The sequence below is a fragment of the Carassius auratus genome, chromosome 34 (assembly GCF_003368295.1).
Source record: "Carassius auratus strain Wakin chromosome 34, ASM336829v1, whole genome shotgun sequence".
Lineage (NCBI taxonomy): Eukaryota > Metazoa > Chordata > Actinopteri > Cypriniformes > Cyprinidae > Carassius > Carassius auratus.
Genome location: NC_039276.1, coordinates 7,845,912 through 7,873,153, shown reverse-complemented (window position 1 = coordinate 7,873,153; position 27,242 = coordinate 7,845,912). Strand labels below are relative to the sequence as shown.

At 37.4% G+C, this 27,242-nt stretch overlaps 1 protein-coding gene across 1 annotated transcript in view; it reads left to right on the top strand.

Annotated features, from left to right (window-relative positions):
• slc49a4 (solute carrier family 49 member 4) overlaps positions 1-27,141 on the top strand; it is a 37,269-nt gene extending 10,128 nt beyond the window's left edge. The window contains exons 4-9 of the mRNA XM_026217725.1: positions 735-864; positions 5,180-5,288; positions 12,125-12,192; positions 15,622-15,749; positions 17,703-17,885; positions 25,320-27,141. Coding sequence (XP_026073510.1) covers positions 735-864; positions 5,180-5,288; positions 12,125-12,192; positions 15,622-15,749; positions 17,703-17,885; positions 25,320-25,435 — 734 coding nt within the window. The 3' untranslated portion in view covers positions 25,436-27,141. The remainder of the gene's footprint in view (positions 1-734; positions 865-5,179; positions 5,289-12,124; positions 12,193-15,621; positions 15,750-17,702; positions 17,886-25,319) is intronic.
• The last annotated feature ends 101 nt before the right edge of the window (positions 27,142-27,242 follow it).

Here is a 27,242-nt window from a genome sequence, read left to right as displayed (position 1 = left end):
ACAAAATCTTTGAGCATTAGTGTCTATCTTGATGTATACCATTATCGTGTTAGATAAATGTTCATTTGTGATGTAAGATTTGTCATATCACCCACCTTTACCCATTCCAGCTTGATAAGTCTGTATTTTATGAGAGAAAAGGCAGATTTATAGAAATTATACTGTAAAAATTAATTGGCTGAATAAAAATGGGATCTATCCAAGGAAACTGCACTTATTTTATCATGTGGACAATGCCCAGACACAAAATTTAGGAACTCAACCTGAAGACTGTGCTGGCAGTGCAAGTGCATCTGGTTTTGAGATACTGTGTGCCAACAGGTTTTTTTTCTGTGCTTGGCTACAGCAATGCTCAGTTACGAACTTGGTAGCACTGTCACAAATTTGAAAGCAAGAGCTTTTTGTGGACTAGGGTTAATGAGCTGATCGGTTGTTTCATTGTGCATTTCCTCCCACTACAGAATTGTAATAAATCTGCTAGACTCATGGTTAACTATAGATTAATGTGAGCCATCTAATGACCGTTAATGATGTTGGTTTGGATACCACTCTCTCTTGCTCTCTCTCTCATTCATTTGAATTTAGTCTGAAAATTGCAGTGAAATGCCAGACGCGTTAAGCTCTTTTTCTAATTAACAGAGATAGATTAAGTCTGAACACGTAAAATCTTTCTGAGATTTGATGTTGACACCAAGGCTGCATGCTAAATGTTGTGTGTTTTTGTGAACTTGCAGAGGTTGGGATGATTGCAGCACTTTTCGTGGCTGTGCTGTTGTACTTCCCCTCCAGACCACCTATACCTCCCAGCGTGGCAGCGGCTAGCCAACGTCTCAGCTACAGGAGCAGCATCTGCAAGCTGCTGAGGTAAAACAACAGTCTCTGCTCTAAATGATTTGAACAGAGAAAGAAGGAATGGAGGTTAGCAAAGTAGGAATAGTTCAACTGAAAATAAAAGTTCTTTAATGGAATTCTAAGAAAAAACACATAGATTATTTTCCATACAATAACAGTGGATGATCACAGCTGTCAAGCCCCAAAAAGGCAGAAAAGAACCATACAAGTTGTCCATATGGCTTAGCTTGGCCCAGAAATAAAAATTTTCTCAGAATTTACCGACCCTCATGTCATTTTAGATGCATATGGTTTTCTTTTTTTATCTGTAGAACACAAACAGAGATTTGTATGAAAATAATAAATCTCTTATAAAGTTAATGGTCCCTCAAAGCTGACACAAAGCACAAAGCAAACACAACTGTAATCCCTACAACCCCAGTTGATTATTCAATGTCTTCTGAAGTGAAACAATACATGTGTATTAAAAAACATTGTCTGCAATTAAGTACATTGTGGGGGAAAAAAAGCTATAGTAAAAGTTCAAATATGCTACTTTTTAAAAGTTTGGGGTAGTAAAATTATTCAATGTTTTTGAAAGAAGGCTCTTGCTGAGTTTTCAGCAGCCATTACTCTAGTCTTTAGTGTCACATGATCCTTCAGAAATCACTCTAATACTGTATACTGAATTGGTGCTCAAGAAACATTTCTTATTATCGATGTTAAAATGTGATACATTTTTTTCAGGATTCTTTGATGAATAAAAATTTCCAAAGAACAGGTTTTATTTGAAATCATAGAAAATGTTTGTAACGTTATCGATATCTTACTCACTTTTTAAATTAATTTTATGAATCCTTGCTGAAAAAAATCAAACTAATCCCCATTTTTTACACGATAGTGTATATTGCACAAATGGTACATTTTTAATTGTATATTTCCTTTTTTTGATGTTTGAATCATTAACTGTTAAATAGAAAATAACAAATTTGTTAAATATTTGATCTATCTGATTAATCAAACTATTTCAGAAAGGGATAGGAATGAATAGATGATAACAAAGATCTCCTGTCCCTTTAAATTCAAATCAAGCCTTGAAAAGACCTGAGCACAACACTTATTCTAGTTAAAAAATAAATGTATAATGCAAAGATCAGTCTTCTTCATTGGCATTCACAAGAGACTTTGTAATGGGTACACTGGCACATGGACACAACAATGGACATCTGTTATTTTAGGCCTTTTGTAACTTCCACATTCTGTTTCCCTCATCACAGTACGGTCTCTGAAATGTTATCATTGCTTTTACAAAAGAGAATCTTAATGAACAGGGTCTTGTCAGTTTGCCACTCACCATATGCTGCGGTTGCCATTTAATACACATCAAAGACGAGATCCTCTCCCTGCAGATTAATTACCAAGCCTTATGATGGCACATGCTGACCATCCTTAATAAATAGAATATCTTGATCTGTACATTCAATAACCAAGAGAAGACCACAAAGGCCAGTGTGACCACAGTGGCACATTTTTACAGCTAGTCAGAATTCTCTTGATGTAGTCACAGATCAGAGGAAGCCAGCCCTGCTTTGAATGCATTCTCATATCAGCAATAGAGGAATTGGCTGAAATCTGTGGACTGGAAAAGACTGTTGGGCTTCCACTTTTGTAGAGAGTCTGCAGTTCGACCCCCTCCGAAGAACGCCAGAACTTTCCCACTCCCAGCAGAGCTGAAAGCAAAAAGAACACACATGAATGGACGAAGTCAGCCCATTGAGACTGTAATGCTGTCTCTGGAGTCCCACCGATAGGCAGAGTTCCAGTAGCCATCTCACATTTGTATCTCAGTGGAGCAGTGGAATGGAAGAGCTTTGAAAAACCGCTAGCCTCCAGGGACAGTACATTGGATAGGGACTGGGGTCGTGTGATAATGGGTGCATTTCACCTCCAGTCTATAAACTCCCAAGTCCTTGGCTCACCTGACTTGGTGAAACTTCAACGTTTTTAAGCCTGATTTGTTTGCTGCAGAGAGCATCATCATTTCAATGTTCCTTTACGGGAACCGTTATCCAGTGTTTGATTACTGTGCTAACAGTGATGATTGAATGGTATTAGTATTAATGGCCTCTGTGTTAAAATGGCCATGGCTAGCAAAATCCTCATCTTGGGGTATTAGATCCTAACAGGGCCTGCCAAGGACAAATGGCACTTAGCTGATGATTGTTCTGGTTTGATGGCTCCTCTAAATTTATCAAAAGAAGGGGAAAAAAGGCTTTCTAATATCCCATAATCTAAATAAGCTCTTGGTGGGGGAAAAAGTGCATAGGCATCGATCTCCCCCAGCTGTGAGGTTAATGAAATGGGTACAGTTTGGAGAAAGGGTCCTCCATCAACAACTTTTTTTTCTATTGCCCTCTTCACGGCCGCTGTAAAACCCACTGAAAGCATGCTTGGCTTTTACACTTTCCTGTTAATAGATTAGATGTAGATGGTAGAAGTTCCTTCACACCCAGTGATTCATACCTAGAGGTAATTATAAGTAGAGTGATATCAAATTTTCTAAAAGTAACTATGGGTGCATTCATTACGACATCCCATTCATTTGTAAACTTAGAATTAGCATCTTTGCCTCCTTTCTTTGTCACTTTTTTTCAGATTTTTAAAAGCAGCCTTTTTAAAGTAGCTCGTAGTATTTCAGTAGAACTGCAATTGCTGTTTGTGGAGTTGCATCATTCTGTTTATAACAGAACCAATGTACAGCATTTGATTTCTGCGGTAAAAGTGATGATAAAATAGTATTAGTATTGATGGACTTAGAGTTAAAAATAGCAGAATCTTGCAGAATTTTAAGGCTTTAGATTCCAACACTGCAGACTTAGATGATAATCCTTCTGGCCCAAATTCTGGCGCAGGAGCAGGGTGGTGCAATCAAACTTTTTTTTTTTTGGTCAAATCAAGTGTGTGAGCAGCTTTAAAGACTCAAATACCAAGTACCAAACTGCAACAAGTAAAATCCATACAGAACATTGCATCAAAAGATAAACAAATTGTGTTTGAAAAGCCCTTGTGATTAGTTTCAGATACTTTGTTTTTTAATGGGGTAACGTTTCCTCTTTGATAAGTTTGGGAGACGCTGTTTGGGACATGTGTGGGAAAATAGGTAGAGAAATGGGTGAGCTGGGTGGGTGATTGTAATTGGGTTGGGATTGATTGGAGGCCTGCCAGAAGCCACACATGAAGACAATTCCACGAAGGAATTTCTCAACATGTTTAAGTCTTGACTACAGCAATCCTGTGACTGGATAGATGCTCATAAAAATGCTAATACATGAAGAGAAAGCATCCCTCACAGCAAGGGATTTTTGTATCAGGGCAGGATTACCACAAAATTGACAGTACACTAAACCATGCACTGTGCTGCTTGTATTAATAGTTATATCTACATAGCAACATTGTTGTTGCTTAGCTTCAGGAAGGATTTGTTGGCAAATAATAGTTGTTGGAGTCTCATAGATAATATTATTAAAGAGTAAAAGTATTTCAGCTGTGCCCTACAGATATATGATTTATTAAAAACATGCAGATACTACTATCACGCAAGGCTTTGCACAGTGGGTTAGTTAGATTTAATTAGATGTTCAAAACAATTCCTCTTGATATATCGTCTATATTACCTGAAGAAAGCTTTAGGTTAACATTGCATATTCTTATGTTCTCAAAGGCATTTGCTTCAGGGCCTCAATAATTAAAAATAACCCCTAATAATTTTTTACTTAGTCAATATTTTATCATGTCATATTCATTAATTTAGTCTGCTTTACTCTGCCTAAATTGGCAAGTGTATTAGCATGTAAATTTCAAGTTTAGTGGTGCATTTGCATTATTTTGTTGTAATATTAATAAAGTTGTAATATTACATTGACCCCTTGCTTGAAAATGTGCAGTGTCCTATTAAGAATCATGTTTGGTTGAGGAAGCTAAATCCTTTGTAAGACAAAGCGCCGCTTCTGGGCATGTCTTTATCCTAGCATTATGTTTCCCTGAAATCTGCTTCTACTATCAGTTTTGTGTATTTTCTTTATTCTGTCTGTCTGTCACTTGGCTGCAAGGTAGGATAAATGTTTGGTGACAGGCGGTAAGATCTAGGAAGGAAAATCTACAATCTTTGACTCTTTGCGAGATGCACAACTTTGATGTTCAGCTTCATGACAGCTCCAAAATATCTGTTAGTCTCTCAAAAATGGGCATCATACACAGTCACAATGGAGCCTAGTGCCTTAAAGTGCTTTCATAGTGTTCTGTTGCTAAAAGTTTTCATCAGTCCTCATCTTTGGTTTTGCTTTTTCAGCAATATGCGTTTCCTGATGATAGCACTCGCCTACTCCGTGCCCACAGGGGTTGTTGCCGGCTGGGCTGGTGTGTTGGACATGATTTTAACACCTGCTAAAGTCAGCCAGGTAAGACTTATTTCTATGTTCCATGCTAGGCCCATTTAGATGATACATTATAAGTAATTAAATGGTTTTCAGGTAAAGAATGATGTCTAGTTTATGCTTTGATGGTCAGATGTTTAATAGAACAATTGAATGTTTTGAATTTATCCAAATATTGAAAGACCTAAATACTTTCAACCGTTCCTGTGTGTTTCATTATGCTGTGTCTTTAGTAAGTTGCATTTATCAGATGTACTAATCATTTGCACCTTCTATGAGTTTAATTATGATTAAAATGAAATGTAATTTTCCTGGATTAAATGGTAATTGACTCATAATTAACCCTAGGAGTATTGACTGGAAACTCTGACCGAAACTCTGCCTTTCTATACTTTCTCATTAAAAAAACTGGCAGGCCTGAATGGGGGGACTTTGAACTTCAAAACAAGCTGTTAAAAACATCTAATTATAGTTGTGAAAATCCAGAGCCCTCCATATGAAGATAGCCCTCTCTATCCATCCCCTCTCCAGACAGAGCTCATCAGAATCTAATCAAACATACATGCTCAAGACGCTTTTATTTGCATACTCACAAAAGTACTCCATCTTTGATGGGCCAACCACAGTTTAATGAGATGAGTTCTCCACCTCAGAGTTTCTGATTCTCCCCAGCCTCCTCGCATTTGCATCTGAAATGTGAGAGTTATGGGCCAAAGCAATCATGTAACGTTCTGGACCCAGCTGAATTATGGGCTTGCGACAAAGATGATGTTTTCATATCTTGCAGTTTATTTTCCAGGTAAAGTAGGTGGTCTTTGAACTGTTATTGGAAGGAAAACCATGCAAGTTGAAAATAGAAGGCCTTGTTCCTTTTTCCACATTATGTATCTGCTCACAAAGCCATTGTGAGACTAATTAGAATTTTCCGTCTTCTCATTCAAGTCTCAGTTCTTTTTTTTTAACAACTTTTCAATTCAATTCAATACAGGTTTATTTGAATAGCCCTTTTTACAATACAAATCATTGCAAAGCAACTTTACAGAAAATTAAGTTTCTACAATATTTAGTAGTTATCAATGGTGACTGTCAGTTTATGTGCATATGACAGAAATTTTCAGAAAAAATAATATAAGATGTAGTCAAACAGACAATGAACACTATTTAACATCAATTATTATATGATGCAATCACACTTGTAGCGATATTTGTTAGTTCTGTATGTTGTTTCATGGTTAGCATCATCTGAGTTCATCTGAGGGTCAGCATCATCTCTTCTCAGGTGTTCTGCCTCCAGACTGGAACTTGTGTAAATCCTAGTTCCAACAAAACGGAGAAACAAATAGAGACATCATTAGTGTAGCTGCTATTCCAAACAAGTAAAATTAATTAGTTTAACCCAAGCTAAAGAATAATAATGTGCATTTGATCAGAGACATCTGCAGTCACAAACTATGAGATACATTATTTGAATCCTTGGCGAAAGAGATGTGTTTTTAATCTAGATTTAAACCGAGAGAGTGTGTCTGAACCCTGAACATTATCAAGAAGGCTATTCCAGAGTTTGGGAGCCAAATGCGAAAAAGCTCTTCCTCCTTTAGTGGACTTTGCTATCCTAGGAACTATAAAAAGTCCAGCGTTTTGTGACCTTAGGGAGTGTGATGGGTTGTAGCGTGGTATAAGGCTAGTTAGGTACACAGGAGATAAACCATTTAGGGCCTTATAGGTAAGTAATGATAATTTGTAACTGATTGATAAGGAACTTAATAGGGAGCCAGTGCAGAAACTGTAGAATTGGGGTAATATGATCATATTTCCTTTGACTTGGTAAGGACTCTGCATTTTGGACTAACTGTAACTTGTTTATGATACATGCAGGACAGCCACCTAGCAGTGCATTACAATAGTCCAGTCTAGAGGTCATGAATGCATGAACTAGCTTTTCTGCATCAGAAACAGGTAACATGTTTCGTAGCTTGGCAATTTTTCTAAGATGGAAGAATGCTGTTTTTGTAACATGGGAAATATGTTGCTGTCTAATACAGATTTTTGACTATAGAGGAAGTAACAATACATCTGTCTAATTGCAAACTGTAATCTACGAGATTCTGTGTACTGTTTTCTTTGTTCCAATTTATATCTCTCTTACAACAATTGAAACCATACGCAGCATAATATTCTAAGTAAAAAAAATAAATAAAAAAAAATTAAGATTACTGCAGAATTTAGAAACATTAGCTTAATAGCTTTGCTGGTACTACTTTTTGTTAAAATGAGAATACGTGTGTGAAGTGCAGACGCCGATGCGGGAGAGGTGGGTCTGTCTACGGGCTACTTTTACACTGTTGCCATTGGTTATAATGCAAGTTAGCGGTTCTAAATTCACATTAAACCATGGCTTCATGGGTTTTTTGCTCCAATTTAGTTTTGGTTTTATGTTGGTATTGGTATATTTTGCATGCTAGTGATAGGAATTGATCCCTTGACGTGATTGGTTATTGGTTTGTGACATAGCAAACCCAGGGCTGTTATAAACCTCAATTCTTGGTCAGCCTTCGAGAAATGCCAGTTTTAAGGTGAAAATGCTCAGCAATGGTGTTGATTAATGGATTGGCAACTGGTTTGTCTAAAAGCAAATTAAAAACACCACATAAACAAATAAACAACATAAAATCTTGATATTCACTACAGGGAGACTTCAACATTTGTGTATATTCAGTATATACAACCTCATTGTGAACTAACATTCATTTTAAATAACGTTCATTGTTTTTGTTTTTTCTTGATACTTAATCCATTAACAGTGGGACTTTTTTGTAAAGTGTGAGCAACTTACTTTACTCAGAATTATTTCTTTGTAGATTTTGATGAAAAAAAAAATGAAAAGCATCCAGTTGTTGTATGAAATGTATTTTGCAAATGAGGTTGGAATTATTAGGAAGTTAATATTCTGAAGCTGTTGTTTTGATCAGTGTCAGAAGTCAACAACAAATAAGTTTCCAAATTTGCACACAGTAATTAGCAAATGGAACAGTAGAACCCTGCGGCAGTAAGCATGAAGTGTTGTACAACAGTAATTAGAAACAAGTGTATGGTCCTCCGCTACATTAATCAGCCTTTTCTAATTGCTTATGGTAAATGGCCATTAAGCCTGCGCACAATGGCTGTGCACTGATTAGACAGACATCTTATGCCCTTGGAAAGTAATTATCAAACTGAAAGTGCTTTGCTGGCTTTGAGAAACATTACAAATGACTGTTTTATGTGCGTGTTTGTGTGTGTGGAATTCTTTCGCCCTGGATTAAAACAATAGGTGTAGCAGTGTGGTTTTCTTTAAAACCCATTTCAGTGAGTGATGCCATGTTTTTGCCCTCAAGGTTTCCAGTGTAAACATGTTAGTGAGCTAAAAGCATCAAGCAAGGTCTAGAATACCTGGAAAAACTGTTAGTATTCCCAGATTAATGTGATTTGTTTGATATTATTTTATACTGATACCATATAATGTATGATGTTTTGTTTGTTTGGGCCAGATTTAGCACTGTGCCTAGTTGGGACTGGTCACCCCTAAGTTTTCTGTTGAATCTGTTTATAATGCAGTTGTTTTTTATTGAATCAGTGTTATTATTAGTCTGCTGGATCTCAAGCATGACCAAAGCGTTTCCTAAACCGCATAGACATGTAACATTTTTTAAATGGGGGTAAGATTAGGGCTGTGCAAAAAATCGAATGCGATTTTCATGCACATCTCATCAGTAAAGACGCTCCTTTAATTAGAAGTATTATCTCCAGCACGTGTGTTCAGATCAGGGTTGCCAGGTTTTCACAACAAAGCCTGCCCTGTTGCTTCTCAAAACTAGTCCAAAACTAATCGCGATTCCAGGAGGTTCCCAGATTTAAAAAAAAATGCTTCCCGGGGTTAAAATATAAGTTTTCTTTTTGGCATGGTTGTCTTTGTAAAATTAGCTTTTAAGGGGCTAAATATCACGTTATTGGTATTGGGGTTGCTTCAAACCGCGGACATGAAAAACAACCGCAGACTTGGCAACACTGGTTCAGGTGGAGCGGCAGTTACTACACAGAGCCGTAGTCTACCGACAACTAACACAAAATCGTTTTCAAAATCGACAAAGAATTGCCTGCGATTTTAAAATCGATTTTGTGTAGATTGCCAGTGAATTACGGCTCGGTGTAGTAAATGCCAACCAATGTTGCCAAGTCTGTGGTTGTTTTTCATGTCCGTGGGTCGAAGCGATGCCAATACAAATAACGTGATATTTAGCCCCTAAAATTCGAACTTTACCAAGGCAACCATGCCATAAAACTTAAATTTTAATCCCGGAAAGCAATTTTTTATCGGGGAACCTCCTGGAAACGCGATTGGGCTAGTTTTGGACTAGTTTTGAGAAGCAACTGGGCAGGATTTGTTGTGAAAACCTGGCAACCATGATCTGAACACACGTGCTGGAGATATACTTCTAATTACAGGAGCGTCTTTACTGATGAGATACGCATGAAAATCGCATTCGATTTTTTGCACCGCCCTAGGTATGATTCACATCCTTGTCCCAAATCCTAACAATTCCAGTGAACTATGCTGCATGACGAAAAAAAAATTTAATTTGAAATAATGATTTGGACACATGAGTAACACTTTTTGCCAGAAGAAATAGCATAGGGAAAGATACCTCTTTAATTTCATGGGGGAAATAACAGCGTTACAGCAGTAGACATAAATCGCAGAATGGAAATAGCAATTAATAAATCCATGGGCACCGGAACCAGAGGGCCAAACCTCTCTACCACCCCCCACCCCCCAAACCTCTCTACCACCCCCCACCCCCCAAACTTTTAGCTCACATCACCAGCAGCTGATATTAAATTATGTAGTCTACCTCTGTTGGCTCGCATTAAAAGCACGATATATTACATTCTGATTTACTGCAGTTTTAGTGCTTTGTTTATTTCAAATGGATAATGATGTGTTTTTCCCCTCACATGTATGACAGAGCCTGACCGAAATGTTTTTTTTGGGGGGGCATACTGATATTGGGGAGTAAATAAAATACAGATATATCGGCCGATATTGTGTATGTGTGTGTGTGTGTGTGTGTATATATATATATATATATATATATATATATATATATATATATATATATATATATATATATATATATATATATAAAACCGATATATCGGCAATCGGCTTATATCAGCTAAACGATATATCAGTCGGGCTCTATTGTATGCTCAGACCATATACATTTTCAGAGCAGTGGCGGTTCTTATGAATATGCTTGTCAAAAAATTCATTGTACAAAGAGTACAATACATTGACTGTATTAAGTAATACTGAAATCTGAAAATGTGCACTGCTGAATCTCCACACAGTAAAATAAACATTAAATTTGAGTTTGTGTATACGTGTAGGATGAAACTGTCAAATAAATGTCACAGTGCACAAATTGAGTGTTACTCAAATCACTTTACAAGACTGAACTTCCATTTATGTAAAGAAATTCTCAATCATTGATTAATCAGTAAAATACATTTTTACAGTATATATTATTTCAGTTGTGAGCTCTGCTATATCCCAAAACAACATAGGATTTGTATATATAATTAGCATGATTTATGAATATCAATTAGGTACTGTGACAATCTGGCCTAGGAAGATTAGCTTACAATGAGCAAAGCAATATTCATGAGCCCAGTGTTTTCTGAAAAGTGACATTACATCCCACCCAAAGACATAATGAGATTCAGCTCAGGGTACAGGTGTACATCCTGATAGCTGCCGCAGGTTGGAAGGACCTTAAGGAAATGTTCTGTTGTGGGATCAATGTTTTGCTGAAGGTGCTTTCCTGTGCAGTGAATGAGAGATGCTTAGCCAGCATTCTTCTCTCCATCCCCATCTCCGGGGGATCGAGGCTGATGCCCAGACAGAGCCAGCTTTTCTAATCACTCTGTTAACATCGCTAGCTATCAAATCAGCCAAATCAAAGACTTATGCTGTAAAGGTTTCTGACCAGAATTATTATTCAGCTTATGCGGTATGTTACAGAGATCTGTCTGTCTGTCTGTCTATCTATCTGTTAAATTGATAAAAAGTGACAGTATAAAATAGTTTATAATGTTACAAAAGATTTATATTTAGAAAAAAAGCTGATCTGTTTAATTTTTTATTCTATCAAAGAATCCTGGAAAAAAAAAAATTTTATCATAGCTTCTGTAAAAATATGAAGCAGCACAGCTGTTTTTAGCACTGATAATAATAAGAAATGTTTCTTAAGCACCAAATCAGAATGATTTCTGAAGGATCGTGATGCTGAAGACCGAGAATTCAGCTTTGCCATCCCACAGGAATAAATTACATAAAAAAATGGATTAAAATATAATTTATTTAAATAGTAATACTATTTTATTATATATATTTTTGTGATTTTCATCAGATAAATGCAGCCTTTATGAGCACAACAGACTTCTTTCATAAACATAAAAAAAACTTACCAACCCTAAAACTATTTTGAACTGTTGTGAGTATGCTTTGAAAAAAAAAGAAAAGAAAAAATTATTTAGTCCTCATGGAGAAACCATTTTTGTTTTTCCGGGTCTTATCAATAGTGTGGTTGACCTCCGACATTCCTGATATAGACCATCTGTTTTATGAAGTCTGCTGTTGAACCAGACTGTTCATCAAAGACATGTTCGTGGACAGCATGATGTCTGGCAGTTTATTCTTCACTCTGGTCGACACTGCAGACGCCTCTGGCTCACTATCCATCTACCTGCTCCACAAGTCATGTCCAGCATAACAAGCAGCCAATAACCCCAACTGATCGCAACTTTCTCTGCTCTCACAGGTGGACGCTGGCTGGATCGGGTTCTGGTCCATAGTTGGAGGCTGTGTGTTTGGTGTGGCCATGGCGAGGTGAGTAATAGTACCATACATGAGAAATGATGGTGGTGTTGTCATACATTAGCATTTGTTAGCATTTACTTTACATGTATTTTCCAGTGACATAAAAAACAGCAGATGCTTAAACACTCACAGATCATCATTCCTTCCTTCTCAAAGAAACCAGGGCTGAGTTTTACTGACTTAGTGAGGTTGAATAGTGGGGGTTTTCTAGCAGTGGTGCTTTTTAAAGGATTTTTTTTTACTTCTTATGGAGCATACGTGTCACGTGAGAAGAATGAACTCTCATAACTCTACAATCTGGTTCACTGCAATAGCTCACTAAGCTAAACTGCCAATTAGAGTGACCAAAAAGTCATAGACTGATTAGTGTCAATGGTGAAAACACACCACAAAAATAAAGCAGAAGGACACTCATTGAAAACAGTAAGAAAAGTGTCTAATCCGTTTTTTTGTTTTTTTTTGCTTGACAGTGGCGCGCAGGAAAATAAATGAAGATAGCTGATAAAGAGAATTTTTTTTAGACCAGCACTGGATCGCTATATACTGAACGTTGGGTTGTCATCCTACATTTGCTACCAACTTCCACTTTACAGCAAATCAATTAGGGCACACGTCACATAAAATACTGAATATTATTGATATTACCCAGGCAAGGCACAGTTTGTGTGACAAGCCACTGACAGAAAGAAAAACTTCCTGAGGAGAGAAGATGTGAACTACAAAAGAAAGTATTCTTTTTATTTTTAATTGTCACAACAATGTTTAAGCCCTAATTATTAAAGTTTCATGACAAAAATGCTAGAATGCTGATGGTGCTAGAAACTTTCTAAGTTTTTTTTTTTATGTTTTTATATGAGTGTGGCAACTATGCATATAAACTATAGGGACAATATACTTTTCAGGTCGTTCCTATGCTCTTGCTAGAAAGACATTTGTTTTGTCTCTGTTAGGCCACGTTTTTTTTTTTTTTTTTTTTTTCAGGCTGTTTTGGATCCTCCCAGATCCCAAAGCTAATTTATTCTCTTCCTGCTAATTTATTAAAATCAGCTTTTGTTATGAACAGTGGGTGAAAATGCTAATGAAATGGTCACGTCGCACAGACTGATTAAGACACTGGCATATAGAAGAGAGAAAGAGCAAACTGTTGTCTGCAGAAAGCAAGAGATTTGTCTGTCCCTGATGACTAAATGTTTGCAGAAGAGCCCCAATCAGCGCATCCAGACAGGTTCAGCATTTTGTAAACCTTTTAATTAGGCAAACTCTGCATTTAATCAATTGTCACATTAGTGCATTGGATTTTGGGTTGGTACCAGCATTGCCTTTAAAATGGGGAGGGACAAAGAGGGTTAAAGCATCAATGAAAACCTGTGATCTGACATAGTTGTGTGTGTTATTCAAATGAGTTGTGAGCTACAAGCCAAATGGGGATTCATAAAGCTGATTAAAGAATGCACACCCCGCCAGTTGCTTTGGCACTTTTACGTTTTTGTTTTTTTCTCACTTTGGCTGTTTATTTGGTACAGGTTGCAGAAAGAAGCAGCAGATGCCCTACTAAGTCTGCACGGCAGCCTGGTCCTATTAGTGGTTATTTGGCGAGTGATCTCTCGTTAATGGGCCCCTGTGAGTTCCGGGGTCCAGCACCCTCCCTATGCCATGATCGTGCAGCAAATGTGTTAACATGAATTATTATACGCCACCAGCTCTCTGCCGCAGAGCTCAGCCCTTTGGGTCAAGTCCATGCTTTAGAAAAAATGGATGCATTAAAATTGAGCCGCAGGGGCAATAGCTGCACATTCTAATTTATGTGATTCTGGAGAAAGATATAATCGCTGCAAGTCCTCATCAAAGACTCGTCCTCATTCACCGTTATGGTAGAGTTATACTAGATGGGTGAATCATAAGAGGCTGTCTCCGCAGGCCAATTATAGGTTTGTGGTGTGAAGGTATGCTGAGCAGTTTGGCAAACACTGGGATGCCTGACGATCCACCAGACTTTAATTGTCAGACAGTCAGGTGGTAGGGGTGACATTGCTTTTTAGATCGAGGAAGGTGGTGGCGTTGTGGGGTTTAAGAAAGTGAGACTGACAAGCGTTAAGTCTTTAAAATTTAAAGGAGTAGTTCACCCAAAAATGAAAATTCAGTTGTTACATGTTGTTCCAACATATGACATGTATTCCAACCCATATGACTTTTTTCATGAAACACAAAAATTACTCTCTCCTCCTCCTCCTCCTCCTCCTTTCTTTTTTTTTGACCCTCGACCACATATACATCATATGAAAGTTGAATAAATAAGCTTTCCATTAATGTTTATTAGGATCGGACAATATTTGGCCAAGATACAACTATTTGAAAATCTGTAAATAAATCGAAATACTGAGAAAATCGCCTTTGAAGTTGCCAAATTAATTCTTAGCAATGCATATTACTCATCAAAAATTAAGTTTAGATATATTTACCATAGGCAATTTACTAAATATCTTCATGGGACATGGTCTTTATTTAATATCCTAATGATTTTTGGCATAAAAGAAAAATCTATAATTTTGACCCATACAATGTTTTTTTTGGCTATTGCTAAAAATATACCCCAGCGACTTAAAACAGGTTTTGTGGTCCAGGGTCACATACGTGTAAATAACCTTGCCATATATGGAAGATCTGTGAATGTTTACATACAGTTTTGTCTTTTTCTCGTACAGTATCTTTTAAGTCATATGGGTCATTTTTATAATACATTTATGGTGATTTTGGTCATTTTTGAACCCTGACTTTCTATGGTCACCATTTACTTTCACAAGCTACATGAACAACCCGATAAACTTCTCTATTAGGTTTCACCAAGTATAGAACCGTAGAAACATGAGGGTGAGTAAATGATGACTGAACTTTCATGTTGAGGTGAATAATTACTTTAAAAGGCATTAAAAGCCCATAAGCCATCATTAGAAGTAAGTCTTGCAACTTTGACACAACAAATAACAGCTTACGCCTCCATGAAGTGTTTTTTATTATGGCTTCATCACCCTTTTGAAGAAGGGTGATGAAGAGCATGCCCTAGAGATATTTCTATGTATCTACATCATGTTAGAGGTGCTAAAATATGTCTGATGCCTGATGAGAGGAAACGGTGTGGAGAACTTGTCAGAAATGATAAAGTTAGTGCGGATCAAATATACAAGTCTATGTGAGGATTTGTTTTGAGTCCTCTCCAGTAGGCAAGTTTTTGAGGGACAAGATTTTCTATATGCGGCTGGTCTCTTACGTGGTCGCCAAAAATAACATCTGTGAAAAAGTTACACCTGCGGCTGCCTGTAATTTGTTTCCTCTGTAATTTTTTTTTTTCTCTGTCTTTTTCTGGCACCTTTTGAGCTATGACTCGAAACTTAAACTTCTCTCTCCTCCTCCTCCTTTCTTTTGTTTTCTGTTTGCCCTCAGGTTTGCTGACTACATTCGAGGAATGCTAAAGCTGATTTTGGTGCTGATGTTTGCCGGAGCATCCTTAGCGGCCACCTGGTTCACTCTCACCTGCCTGACCAGGCTTACTCACCTGCCCTCCACTAAAGGTATACTTTGCTGAAACGAACAGTTTGTTCTGCATTGTGCACATCCACAGAACTGTCACCCCGCAGGGAGTCTGGTAGGCGAATGCAGCAAGCTGCAATTGTATCAGTGGGTGGAAGCCAGAGGAACTCATTAAGTCCAGATCAGTGAAGGGAAAAGGGCTCTAGAGAAGCCGGCCTGAAATAAGCATATGCCCTATAGATCAGCCAGCTCAAATATTACCATCAATTATCATTTTATGGTTGGCACCTGACTTTTTTATCTGCTGTCTCCCAGAACCCCTGGCAGGCAGAGCTCATAGACTCATGGGCTATCACTCTATCTGCAAGATTTTATCACGCACATGTTTCCTATTGCCATCCATAGCATCCCATGCCTCTTATGATTCACATCTCTCGCTAATAAACACAAGACTACGTTGTGGCAACATCATTATGTAATGTTGTTATGTAAAGAATAATTGACAATGATTGATATTGTGACATTACTACCTTGACTGTGAAGTGCCATTGTCAGTTTTTCCATGTATGCCATACCACTTATATCAAGACTTTTCAGATTTGTGTTTTGGATTAATTACATTGAAAAGTTTGGGATCATTATGAACTTATGTTTTGGAAAGCGTTTGATGCTTTTATACACCTATCTTGCATTAAATTGGTCAAAAACACTACTTGTTAAAAGTTTGGGTCAGTAAGATTTAGGGAATCAATAGCACAGATTCATTCAATTCATAGATAGTAGAAAGTGACAGTAAAGGCATTTAGGTTTCAAAAGATTTCTATTTCAAATAAATGCTGTTATTTTCAACGTAATATTCATCAAATAATTAAAAAAAAATGTATCACAGTATCCACAAAAAAATAAAATATTAATATTAAACTGTTATCGACATCATAATTTAATGAGATAATAATAGGAAATGTTTTTTGAGCAGCAAATCAGTTTATTTTTAGTCCTAATCAGTTTATTAAGACTGGAGAAATGGCTGCTGAAAATTCAGCTTTGGCATCACAGGAATAAATTCAATTTTAAAATGTTCAAATTAAAATAAAAACTGTAATAATTGTGAAATAGTTTTACAATTTAAAATAACTAAAGTACTTTTGCTCAAATAAATGCAGCCTTTGGGAGCAGCCTTTTTTATGTTTAAAAAAAACATAAATTTTTTTTTACTGAACCTAAACTTTTGAACACTAGTGTGCATTAAAGCAATTTATGCTTCAAATGTTTCAATAAAAACAGTATTTGAGATGAAGTTTTAATGCAGGTGTTAAAGTCTCATGTTTTGAGTCTCATTCACCTGTACAGTTAAAAAGATTTTTTTGCCGATTTTTGATTAAACTAGAGTTTGCCCTGAACTTTTCAATGACGCTGCCAGCTGAGGGATCGGTTTCTCAGACTAGAGACTGATGTGCTTGTCGTCTTGTTGTTCTGCATCCATTTATCTCTGTGCCCTGGTTCGAACCAGTTTGCATTCTTAATTTAAAACAAAACTGCACACTCAAACATGGAACTCATGGAGCTTCTCATCATTTAAAATGACAATAGACTGATGTGATGAGTTTCTAGAGCAGGGTGTTTCTTTTTGGCAATTTTTAAAATAAAATTGAATTTTGCGAATGAAAGTGTATTTAACACTGAAAAAATAAACATTTGCAATTTCCACACTTCATTAAACTTCAGCTATATTTGGATCGAAAGAAAGGTTTCTGTAGTACCAACTTAGCACATTATAATCATTACTTAAGAATGAGATGTGTTTTCTTAGTCAATTAGAGTAATATCTGCTGAAATAGGGTTTGCCAGCACGGGTAAATTGAGTTAGAAAGTTTTTTTTTTTTTTTTATATATATTCATTTGCAAGGTTGTCTCTCCTTTCTGTTTAAAGTAGGAATGATTCTAGAAATGTATTTGAGATACATCCCTCTCTCTCTCTCTCTTTGCTCCTTTAGCCACTCTCTACACCTCCTGCATCCTGGTGGGTATCTTCATCAACAGTAGTGTGCCCATCTTCTTGGAGCTGTTCATTGAGACGGTTTACCCTGTTCCTGAGGGCATCACCTGCGGAGTGGTCACCTTCCTCAGCAACCTCTTCACTGGACTTTTGCTGTTTTGCCTCACCTTTTACTTTACAGGTACCTTGATATTTTAACTCTTGAAAGGCAGGGCAGGGTTGGTTTACAGCAAAGAAAGCTAAGCTTTTCCTCAGCCTAAACGCACAGAAACACATGGTAGAGATATGGACTTACACTAGGATCATGTCATTGTCCCAAAGTCATTGTCCTCCTGAATGATGACTAAGTTTCAGTGCAAAGATGAAAAAATGTGCAGGAAGATTGACTTGTCTTCCCTATCATGCTGTGTAAATGGTAGCTTCCAGTTGAATATTCATGAATCACTTTCTGACAGGTTTCATTGGATTGACAGGTAAACTGTGATCTATTTATTTTAGTTCTTGCTGTTGGTGGACACCATTCTTCAGGTTGACACAAAGGCTGTATTTGTTTTGCTCTCAAAAGCATGAGGCATTGTTTTTTCGTGTGCCTTCATAACATATTTATTAAACATAATTATTAATAATGTTGTATGTTGCAAATGGGTGAAATCTCCCAAACCCTTTCACATTTCAAACCAAAATCAAAATATGAAGAAAAAAAAAAATCCTTAAAGAAAATGTAATCGGTTTAGGTTATAATTTTATTTTCAGGATAATTAAGCACAGTTATCCCACAGTAGGGATAATGGAAAGTTCTTTCATTCAGCATGTCTCTCACGTGTTCCCTCATGTGCTTCACATGCGTTCTTGTTTACATCAGAGCATCCTTAAAGCAGCATACAGCAGTGTTGTGCATTTTGACCAGTTGATGGGAAAAGTATTCTTAAAATGCATTCCAAATTCAGAATAATTTGTAATATACAATTATTCACCGTATTTAGAAGTGCCAACGATAACAATATCGTACATATTAATTACCGTGATATATCGCATTACAGAATACCAGCACATGTCTATCCCACAGTTATTCATAATTGACCTGGTACTGTATTTTTTATTTATTTTAATGATTCTCATTAATGTAACACAGGACATTTTTAATATTAAAATCAATTGAGAATTAATTCGTAAATTAAAGGTAGTAAAACATGATACCAAGATAAAAAATTTGAAAGAAATGAATTGTACGGTACATTTGTATTGTTATATTATTTGAAATATATAAAGTAATATAAATACATATTTTTTAAATCTGTTTCTATGCATTACATGAGAATTGGAGGTTTACATTTATATAAAGAGTCATAATAGAAGACTTTGTTTGCTTTTATGCTTATTTTGTTTATTCATTCATACATTAATTCATTTTTCAATAATTTTAGTTATTTGTTTATTGGTTTAATGGAGGGTATAATCAGTTTAATAGGTAATAAAACAGGTTAAAAAATAAATAAATCCATAGACGTACATTAAACCTGAGCCAATTATAGGAACCAGAATGTGATGCAATTATTAAAATAAAAAATGTCAACATTTAGCTACCACCTAACCAACACTAAGAACATCCTAGAAACAACCTAGAGCATCTCTAATACTTCATAGCTACGCCTTGGAAACCACAGACAACATTTGTGGCTGCAGGCAAGCACAACATATTTTCTTGTTATAAATTATGGAGCTGTCATCCTCTGTTCACACTGACCACTTTTAAGTCCAGATGCCTGCTGTGATACACTTATATCCACATTTTGTCAGTGGCCTTGACTGACCGGCTGACGGGTGTATGTTTTATGAGCAGTCAGGTTGCTGGACAGCTCCCAGGCTGCAAAAACTCCTCAGTCTTTCTGCTGATCCCCTAGAGAAGATTAAATTGAGATGAGTGAGCTTAACTGGCTCATCCTTTCGAATCTGATTGGGTTATCTGTCCCATATGAAGCCATGAGATTCGTTCTGCCTTTGTGTGGTTGTCAGAGCAGCATTGGCCCACCAACACCGTGCCATGGCTGAAAATAACATTGAAACAGCGAGGTCTCTGTATATAGAAGATCATTGCGTTGGCATTTCTATTGCAGTTTGAACACTTTGTTGCAGTGTAGGCACTGAAGAGATGATGGATGGATTTCTGTTTGTTTCATCAGAACCATCCTGCAACCTCTTGCTGCTTCCACTGGCAGAAAGCCCTTTTCGACATAATAAGCTCTCTGTTAACTAAACTGCACAAAATCTTCCTCTTAAAGGTGCAGTTCCACTTAAAATTTGACACCTTGGGAAATTAACACTTGTACAGCCATTGAAGTTGTTTATTTTCTTCCCATTCTGCTGTTTTCATTGACATTTTCCATCTTCATAGGCTAGTTCTTGGAAGGAGTTTGTGTTGCTATCTAGTGAAACCACCGGTGCAATCAGTTCTAGGCAAAGACGCAGATTATGTAAAACTGAAGCATACTTTCACAATCAAGAAACTTTGCTGCCATGCCACGCAGTGCTTGAATATAGTCCCCTGCTAGTTTGTGTAGTTGCAGCAATAGCAGAGTTGCTGGGGACTGTTTTCAGGAGCTGCATTATTTTACTAATGATCTAATCAGATTCAATGTTCTTTTCTAAACTACCGTATTTTCCGGACTATAAGTCACACTTTTTTTAATAGTTTGGCTGGTCCTGCGACTTATAGGGAGGTGCGACTTATTTATCAAAATTAATTTGACATAAACCGAGAGAAATGAACCAAGAGACATGAACCAAGAGAACACATTACCATCTCCAGCCATGAGAGGGCGCTCTATGCTGCTCAGTGCTCCTGTAGTCTACACTGAAGACATAGAGCGCCCTCTCGTGGCTGGAGATGGTAATGTTCTCTTTGTTCTTGGTTCTAAATAAATGCGACTTATAGTCCAGTGCGACTTATATATATGTTTTTCCTCGTCATGACGTATATTCGGACTGATGCAACTTATACTCCCCACAAACTTTTGAGCGGTTCATATGACACATTGTTTTGTCCTCCTCTCATTTTGTTACAAGACTCTTGAATCCTGATTGAGGCCCAGTTCTGTTCTTTACCCTCTTGTAATTACCTTGTTTCTTTCCATTCTATTGTTAATATAGATCTGAACTATGGTGTAAATTGGGTTTTCAGTGTGCATTGAAAATCGCCTGCCTCACCTAGATTGGCCTGCCTCGAAGATGTTCTTTTATTTTCCAGATGCTCTCCTTTTTTTTTTTTTCAGCCAACCAAGGTTGAATTGATGTGCTTTCAGGAATCGCAAGTGCCTTTGACCAATGATACATTCACAAATGTCTTACACATTCTTTGTATTCACTTTAAAATGAAGTGAAAGGGATGTGCTTCACTGAGTTACCATTGCTGTCCTTCCCAGCTGGCCATTTAAATTGACAAGGTTGGTTTATTCACCCTTAATCTGAAAGCTGTGAATAGCTGGTAAAGATTGAACATTCAGCGTTTTTATTAAAGGACATGAGGGTGGCCCTTATGTCAAATGCCAATAATAAAATTAAGGGTCCAGTAACCTTACCCAGAGTATGTACTTCCTGCTCTAAACCCTTTTTGCAGCATTTGAACTTGAACTTTGTTCAATTGTATGTGAAGGTAAGCCTTCAGCAAAATCAGGTTTACTAGCTTTTCACACCATGCTTAACCTTTTTAAGTTAAAGCTGAGGTGTGTTATTTTTTCACTTAAGTACTTTTCATAGGGATGAAATATTTCTATTGGTACCATATGGTTTATCAAGCAATATTATATTGGATATTTTGTATACATATTGTACCTGCTCATTTCCTGTGCATTTGACCTTGTCATCATCAAATACTCACTCACAGTTGTTAAATATATATATATATATATATATATATATATATATATATATATATAAATATAAATTAATTTTTTTTTTTAAATATTTGTAAATATCTGGATGAATAAATACACATGTAACATTTAAAGGGGGGGTGAAATGCTATTTCATGCATACTGAGTTTTTTACACTGTTAAAGAGTTGGATTCCCATGCTAAACATGGACAAAGTTTCAAAAATTAAGTTGTACGTTTTAAGGAGTATTTCTGTTCCAAAAATACCTCTTTTGGTTTGTCACAAGTTTCGGAAAGTTTTTTTCGAGTATGGCTCTGTGTGACGTTAGATGGAGCGGAATTTCCTTATATGGGTCCTAAGGACACTTCTGCCGGAAGAGCGCTCGCTCCCGTATAGCAGAGCACTGAGAGCAGAGACATTCACTGATCAGAGCGAGAGCGTCACGAAATGTCACAAAAGAGGTGTGTTTTTGGTTGCCAGGGCAAGACAACCCTGCACAGATTACCAAAAAATAAAAACAGCATTAAGGGACCAGTGGATGGAGTTTATTTTTACAGAGCATCAACGGAGTTGTGCAAGTGTTTTTGTTTGTTGCCTGCATTTCGAAGATGCTTGTTTTACAAACAAGGCCCAGTTTGACGACGAATTTGCACATCGTTTATTTCTTAAGGATAATGCAATCCCAACGAAAAAGGGTCACGATCGTGTGTTGGAACCGCAGGCGGTGAGTAAAACTGCTTCAAATATCTCTGTGTTGTTAACTTCGCTATCGGCGCGTGAGCACATCAAGTAAACAACATGCGATGTTGTCATCAAACTGCACTTTCCACATGTACAGCTTTAAAAAAAAAAAAGACGACAAAGTGGAACTTTCATTTTCCAAAACCGCTAAGCAAATATATACAGTTTCAGTACATACCACATAGAGATGTCATTGCTGCTGCTGCTCTTGTTAAATTTCAGCCTCTGGATCTGATTCTGGATCATAAATAAACGGCTGAATCTGACTGTTAGCCATGGTTTGTTTTGGATGTTTTTTTCCTCACGGTAATGTCACAGCTTCCAAACGCTCTCAACGCAAAAGCTTACTGGCGCTCGTGATTCTTTAGCTCCGCCCACACGTCACACCTCCAGCCGGTCGTGTTTTTCCAGGAAAAATCGGTACAGACTATCTTTCTCTTATGAATATAATAAAACTAAAGACTTTTTGGAGTTATGAAGGATGCAGTACTACTCTAAAGGTACTCAAGATTAACAGGATATTGAGTGAAAACGAGCATTTCACCCCCCCTTTAAAAATAATTTTAGAGTTTTTTTATTTTTTTTTTTATTTTTTTTTGTCAAAATAGCTTTTTTTATAATCAGTCATTTATTTGTTAACAGACATGACATAAAAATAATTGTTGACTGTTGTATTGACCAGAATTTTTACATGCTGTCACTTCAATGTTTTTAATAGATATTAATTTTAGTTATTTATATAATATAAATTATTAACCATAATATATATTAATAAACTGTTTATTTGTTTTCTATATTTTTTCTTTCTTTCTTTTTCTTTTTTATTTGCCAGGCCAAACCAGGTAAGCAAATCAATCTCATAGGTGCAAAATATAGGTGCGATTTAATCTTATAAGGAGAAAACCGAGCCTAAAACTGTCAGTCAGCCTCTCTCGATGCTGCTTGGGGCCAGAGGGAGACATTAAACCAAACTGAAATATGCCATCAGTCTGCCAGCTGAATGGGTACCGATTAAGAATAATTACAGCAATAAGAGGACCATCTCAGATGCTTACCTTGCCTGACAGGAAGTCTGCGAAGACATTGGGCTGCTTGGTCACGATGTGAGACAATGTTCCCTCGCAGCCCATACCACCCCCCCTGTTCTCACTTTTGTCCCAAAGCTCCGCGTGTAAGAGATTGCGAGTGTCACGGTGAGTGGCCTGGTTACGCTGTCATTCCACCGTGGCCTTTTCAGCACATTACAGCCTCTGAGACGGTGGCAGAAAAGAGACAGGCTAAATTGCACCCTTAAATAACAACATCTCTGCATTCTGCCGTCAGGTATTAAGAGGAAGGAAACACGACATAACAGTTTGACTGCTGTGTAAACTGACAGACAGGATATAATTGCTGTGCTCCCATTATTGCAAAAGAAGGTGAGAGAAATCAAATCCTTGAACCCAACTTTTTTTTTTTGTTCTCCAAAGCAGCACTGCCTCACGGAGATGATGACCACTGTGTTCCATTAGCACTGGAAGGGTGACTATTGACATCTCACAGATTTTTTGGGGGGCATCTGATTGGATTACCTGAGCGGAGCCGTTCTCTTCATTAACATTCGGTGCAGACGTCCCGCGTGCTGATGCTACCTCTGTCTTTTAAAATGACGGGGCTGTGGCGGGCATGCGGCACAGACACAATAGTCAGATAAACACAGCTCTATTAACCTGCCGCTATACCAGCACTGCTGAAGGGATAGGAAGGCCTGATTAATGAGGGGGCTTTTGGAAAGAATCCCCGCTTCTCATTTCCTCAAGTCGACATGGATCTATCCTCCAGCATACCTGCTTGTGTTTATTGTGCTGCATGGCTAAATCATATCATTTAGCCCAAATGGGCTCAGCAGCTGACCCAGCATGCATTTCACCTTCCGCCATCGATTGCAGCTCTCACTTCAGGGGCAATTGATCAACCTGTTATCTGGATATGGGACACCTCAAAATTGAAATCCACTTCTCTATTTAATTAAATTGCACTCAAGGGTCTGTGTGTTTGACCTGGTTTATGTCATATTCAACCCGGCGCTCTATTAGAGCCACAGCAGCTGGTGTGGGGCTTTCATGCATTGAATCGCTGCTGTATATGTCAACTCTGAATGTGCTTGCACAGCTCTAGCATGCTGTTTTCAGTGTCATCTTTTAGAGGAAATCTTAGTATTCAGGTGCAGTGCTTGTGAAATGATTCTATTGCTGGTTTAACCTTTAACCTTAAAGTAACACCTCTCGTATCTTTAACTGCCCAATGAAAGCAATACAGCAGCTGTGGGAAACAGTGAGTCTTTTATTTTCTCACACGCTCTAGAAAGTTTTTCAGATAATTATATTGTTTCTCTAGTGTATTTGCCGTTGGTTAGTGGAGCATGAACTTGTATATGGTTTGGTCAGAAGTGCCAGCTGCATTTAGTCAAGTGAATTGAAGAAGAATTGACTGCTAAAACAGTATCTTAATAGCTATTTGGCTATTTCTTTTTGTTTTGTTTTGTTTTTGTTTCAATCAAAATATAATGAGCACATGCCTGTTCTATCTTTCATTGTTGTACATGGTATCCGTTGCTCTAAATGTCAACATTCAGTCAACCTTGTTTTTGTTTTTTTTTATAGTAAAATTGATTGATAAAATATGTTTTTGCCTGATACTTACAAAAATCAAAATCGAAAGAAAGATGCATACAACATTAGCAGATATGTTGGACGTTTTTAGTGAATGCTGAAATGTGGGCTGGGAGGACCACATTTTCTACATTCTACATTTAAACTTTTATATTTTTTGTATTGATTAACATATTGATTAAATGCATGAACCTTCAACCATACAGAAAAAAAGAAATGTGTGGACTAGAGTTATTTATAATAATATGATAAACACATGTCTTCTATCATGCATTGGAGCACTGTACATGGCATCTGGTGCTCTAAAAGCTGGCATCCCTGACCTCAATCTACCTTGCTCTTTTGTTTTTCAGAGCTGTCCTGGTTGAACTGGTGTCTGACAGGCTCCTGCATCTTCAGTCTCCTGCTCCTCCTCTTCTTCAGGGAATCATACGACCGCCTCTATTTGGATGTCTTTGTCTCTGTCTGAGCACACAGCGTGAGCTTTTTTTTTAGCAGAAGAAGCCTTTTTATGGACGTTGTATTCCAGCAGAGTGTGGAGAAAGAGCACACAGCATGCTGCTCACTTTTATGGATCAGTATTTTTTTGGTTTGTTTGTTTTTTTTGTTTTTTTTTAAATGTGATAATTGTGAAATTTATGACCATCAGTGATGGCAGTGCATTGTGTTAGCATCATACCTAACAGCGGGAACTGAGACCTGACTGAGAAGGAAAGAAGTGTAGATATTGACTTTTCTACTTGACATTTTGCCTCCTGGATGCATCCCTTTTTTTTACAATTTATTAGACTTTTAAAAATATTTTTATTATTTAAAAAACAAAAACGATTAATGGAAATTCTGTGTTTACATACTGCCACAATGAAATGGACTTTTATTGTGTAGAGAGGCACAGACACGAGCGGATCTACTCACAGATTTTGGCAGTGTCCCATAGTGATGACTCCTCTAGTGCTCTCACCACATCTAATAGGAGTGTAATGGATAATTCTAGACAAGCTCAATTAGCCGCCTGGCGGGAGCTATGAACGTCTGTGGACCGGGGACCTCTTAGAGCTGTAGTGTCACTTGTATATAGCCTGTGGGATCTGAGCTTTAATTGACCTTTGATAGGACTGTCTATATGTGGCAGACGCTGTGGTCCTCTAGTCTTCTTGTTTTCTGTTTCAGCCCATATTATGCAAAGGATAATGCAATCCGCTCTGGGGGTTAGATAAACTCCTTGCAGCCATTAGTCCAATTCTTGATCATGTTACATCTGAGGTCAGAGTTTCTGTGATGAGGGATCTGTATTATTCATATTTAGGTAGCCATTTGTGTTCATCCCATTCTCATGTGACGGCTTGGTTTATAGCTGTAGCATGCGCACAGTGGGTGTCTGTTGCACAAGCCTTTTAGAATTTTATGCAATTGATCATGCATTTAAATGCAGTTTATTAACTCATTTTAGTGATTAATACACTAAGGGATTGTTAATGGTTTTTATGTCTGAGGACTGTTGGAGAAAGTGCATTTAAACATGGCATTATGAACTTCTGGAACACTACAACACTAATAACCAGCAATAATAGCCGTGTTCGGTAGCCTGTCATAATTCGTAACCTAATACAAAAACAAGTGCAATGCTCCCTCTCAAATTTGTAAATGCAGCCTGTTGTATGACCCATGCACACACTGGGCTGTTCTTTCCTGCATTTTCAGCATTACCATAAATCGAGCCCATCTGAAGCTGGACTGCTTTGCCACTTTCACTTTACTGTGAAAGGTGAAATTTGGTGGCTTGAGACTTTAATGGCTCTTTGTCTGCTGATCGATGGTTATCAGTGGAAAGGAAAAGTGTTTTACAGACACACTGAATCACACGTTTCTATAGCTTTCCAACCGAGAACTCTGGACACACACACGGTTCTGTTCTTCTCTTGTAAAAGCCTGCATGTGAATCACTTTTTCGTGTCTTTGTACAGAACAGTTCTCTATTTGACCTGTTTTTAATGTTGCCTTAATTAACAGTGACCTTTGTTCTGTCCTCCTCTTCACTGTGATGCAGTCGGTGCTCTGTTCTGTCACTGTAGTGTTAATCATAAGTGGCACTGGAGAGGCGTACGTGCCCCTGTTCATGTGCAGAAACATGTCCGATTTTTAGCACCTTATTAAAAAGATGTTTTTAAAAAGTTATTGTGTCTTATTCTCCTCTCTGGCATCAATATGTTGACCTGGCTTGAAGTGTGTAAAGAGAAACCATGAAAATAAGAGTTCTGACTCTTATTTGTATGAAA